General features: G+C 53.7%; 1 protein-coding gene across 1 annotated transcript in view; it reads left to right on the top strand.

Moving 5' to 3' along the window:
* TIMM22 (translocase of inner mitochondrial membrane 22 homolog (yeast)) overlaps positions 1-261 on the top strand; it is a gene marked incomplete at its 5' end in the record, with an annotated part of 2,315 nt that extends 2,054 nt beyond the window's left edge. Inside the window, one exon of the mRNA XM_010132569.1 lies at positions 185-261. Within this exon, the coding sequence (XP_010130871.1) occupies positions 185-261 (77 nt within the window). The remainder of the gene's footprint in view (positions 1-184) is intronic.
* Between the last annotated feature and the right edge of the window lie 3,095 nt (positions 262-3,356).

Genomic DNA, 3,356 nt, shown 5'->3' with positions numbered 1-3,356 from the left:
CATGGCAGCCCTGCCGGGTCTGCCCCAGCCTGTGCCGGGTTCCACCCTCACCGTGGGCAAGGGGTAGTGCCAGCGTTTCCTGGCAGCGGACCGCCAGGCTCCTGCAGGTCTAAGCACAGCGTAAGCCAGTCACGGGGAAGAAAAATATTTTGTCTCATTCTTTCTCACCTTTTTTGCATTGCAGCTGGGTTGAAGGCCGGGGTTATCGGCTGCGGTGGATTTGCCGCTTTCTCCGCTGCGATTGATTACTACCTCCGGTAAGAGCGGGACCCCCAGGGGCAAGCCTCCCTGTTGTTCCAGTGCTGCTGCTAAGAGCCTGTGTCACGGCTGAAGAAGCCACGGGCTTACCTTTCCACTGCCTCTGGAGTCCTGGTCAGTGCAAGCTGCGTGGCCTTGGCGGCTTTTCCTGAATGACTAGCAATGATTTGGCGCCGCGCCCTGGCACGCTGCTTCAGGCAGACTTGCAGGAGACTGCGAGGACAAGGCCAGGCGCAGTGAGCAGCATCTCCAGGACGGATCAGCTGACTGCCGGTTTCCAGGAAACAAGGCTGGCCTCTGAGCTTTTTCGATCCTTTGGGTCTGATTTTGATTAACTCTGTCGCTGGCATCAAAAGAGGCAGGAGGACAATCTTCAGAATAAACTGCCGTGATTTAGGTTACCATGTGTTTGAACGTGCTGCAAGTGTTTAACAGTTACCAGTTGGCAGCTTGCTCTGCTCTGTTGGGGAGAGGTAAGATCCTGTGAAGAAATAAGTTTGTTCCAGGCTTGTCTTAAAATACCAGCTGAAGACAAACCACCATCTGTACAACTTGTCTTATTTCAAGTACCGAGATGAGAGCCAGATTTCTTTACCATGTCTTAAAGGGAGAAGCAGAAAGGAATCCTTAGCCTTAGAACTGTGTGGTTACTGGCAGATGAACAAAACAGTTTAAGGGGGAAAAAAAGGGTGTTGCAGAAGTATAACTCTCTGTAGCCACTTGGCTAGCCTGATTTAACCTCGCTGTGGGAGCACCAATAATCTCGCTACTGCTTTAACTGCCACAGGCTCACACCATTAGTTCCAGCAGCTTGATAGTGAGACTCGAAAACAGAATTGTGAGAACGAAGCACTGTCAGACAGATAACTGGGCACTTGCTCAGCACGCAGTCGGTTTCCCATCGCGTCCCTGCACCACCGCTGAATGCCCCAGTGTTACACTGGGGGAAGCGAAGTGTTGCTTCTGCAGAGCATTGGTACTGAAGTCAGAACATCTGTTCATTAGCTCAAGGAGCTGCTCCCTCTCTGATTTACACTCCTGTTAGCTCCCTTGCTCTTCTAACCAAGCTCTTGTTCTCAGACCTCGGGGGGTAAATTTTACGCTCTGAATAGTTTAGGTGATTTTAACCTTCACTGAGTCACGCCACAAGGGCAAATGCCCACCCGCGTGTTTTTAAGGCAGCAGGATTTCAGGTTGGAGTTCACGCACCTCATGGGGGTTCTGCCACATGCTGCCCTCCTCTGCGCCCGCGGGTTGACAGCCCAGACTGCAGACAGCACTTGCTTACCTGGAGGAGCAGCACTGGCAGGGGGTGGCTGGTGCGGTGGTCAGTGGTCAGTCTGGAGGTGTTTTGTCTCCCATCCCCACACGGGAAGAAGCGGGGAGGTAGCACCATGTGGTCTATCAGATGGGGTTCCCAGATCGCCTGATGGCCCGTGCTGTGCCTGCGCAGTATCCTCAGGCCAGGAGCTGTTCAAGTCAGCTGAATTTTAAGCTTGAGTAATTCTGGGCTGATTAAACAGGCTGGCTCAGACAGTCCAGGTTTTTCCTCCAGAATGTACTGAAATGCCCAAACCATACGACACTCTTGAAAGATTGCCTGGCACCACGCCTGTTGTGCTTATACCACTGGCTCAAAGTGCAACTAGCACGATTTCCACGATGGAAAGAGAAAAAGCTGTGATGCCAAGGTGATCAGTGAGTGCAAACGGGAACACCACAGGGCTCCTTTTGTGCAAATGTTGGGGCTTTGCATTTTTATTAACATTTTTTTTCTCCTCACATGGTTTACAGCCATTTAAAGTTCATAATCTACAGAAATTGAAACCGAACACAAACAAAAATATATCCTTAACAACTTTTGAAAGTCAAATATTAATTAACAGTTCTATTCTACTTGTAGCTGCAAGAGCCCACCCCCCTCTTTTCCTTCCTGAAGGGACCAGCCAGAGCCAGACACGGGGACGTCGTCAAATATTAATTAACAGTTCTATTCTACTTGTAGCTGCAAGAGCCCACCCCCCTCTTTTCCTTCCTGAAGGGACCAGCCAGAGCAAGTCACGGGGACGGCTGCAGCCTGTTGTGCCGGGGCTGTGTGGACCAGGCCCGCAGCCACCCTCGTGCGGGGGGGATTTGGCTGTACAGAGTCTCCATCTGGAACGACAGTATCGCGGACAGAGACTTGGACACGTAACAAATCAGACACACACAGGGATCCGTTGTGCAGTCAGATCTAAACCTCGGCCTCCTTACTGAGTCCAGGGCCAAGGCAGACGCCGGGCTGTTTTCTGCAATGCTGTTTCCCTTCTGTTTAGCTGCTGGTCAAGAGAAGCAGGGTCTAGAGTGTGAGCCCTTCGGAGGGAGACTGAGACCTCCCCTAATTTCGTTGCTTTGCTGGTGCGAGGCCGGCAGGTGCTGCCTTCCCCGGGGAGGTGGCCCCAGGCCATACCTGGTGCATCGGTGGCAGGCAGCTGGGCTCTACCTGGAACAGTCTTTAGTCGGGAGGGGCAAGGCAAGGCCGCTGGTAGCAGGGATACGCTTGGTCACTTCTCATCCAGCTCTGTTTGGCACAGGAGAGCACAGGGCCAACAGAGTCGGTGATGGGGGGTGCTTTTCCCACGAGAACACGAACTCAGCTCACGGAGCGAAAGGTTTTGTGTCCCAGCAGGTACCAGCACCTACCTGTGAGTATGGGAGGGTGAGGGACATACTGGGAGCAGTCAGGTGGCCAGCATGTGGCTGTCCTGCCTTGGGACATGGCGTGACAACTCCAGCCATCAGCCTGGGGGTCAAGTACTGGAGCCTCTAACTAAAACCAGACCTGAGCTGATGGGGCACGGCCAACCCAGCAGCAACTGCTTTGTGAGGAAAACGAAGGACTTCTGCCTTCAGGAGTGAGAGCCACGAAGGCTTTCCTCCTCCCACCCCTCTGCACTGGCTTCCAGGCTGGGTGACTGTCCCGCTGCCGCAGAGCCCTCATCCTGACAGCCTGGCTGCCACCAAGGCAGGGCCAAGGGCTGCACTCACCTGGTGCCCGGGGCAGCAGGGAGAGCCAAGGAGGGAAACAAAACCCACCCGGTTCTTGTGGCTGTGGCAGG

Source organism: Buceros rhinoceros, unplaced genomic scaffold (genome assembly GCF_000710305.1).
Source record: "Buceros rhinoceros silvestris isolate BGI_N320 unplaced genomic scaffold, ASM71030v1 scaffold26653, whole genome shotgun sequence".
Classification (NCBI taxonomy): domain Eukaryota; kingdom Metazoa; phylum Chordata; class Aves; order Bucerotiformes; family Bucerotidae; genus Buceros; species Buceros rhinoceros.
Note: the sequence above shows the minus strand (reverse complement) of the source record. Positions and strands in the feature narration are given on the sequence as shown.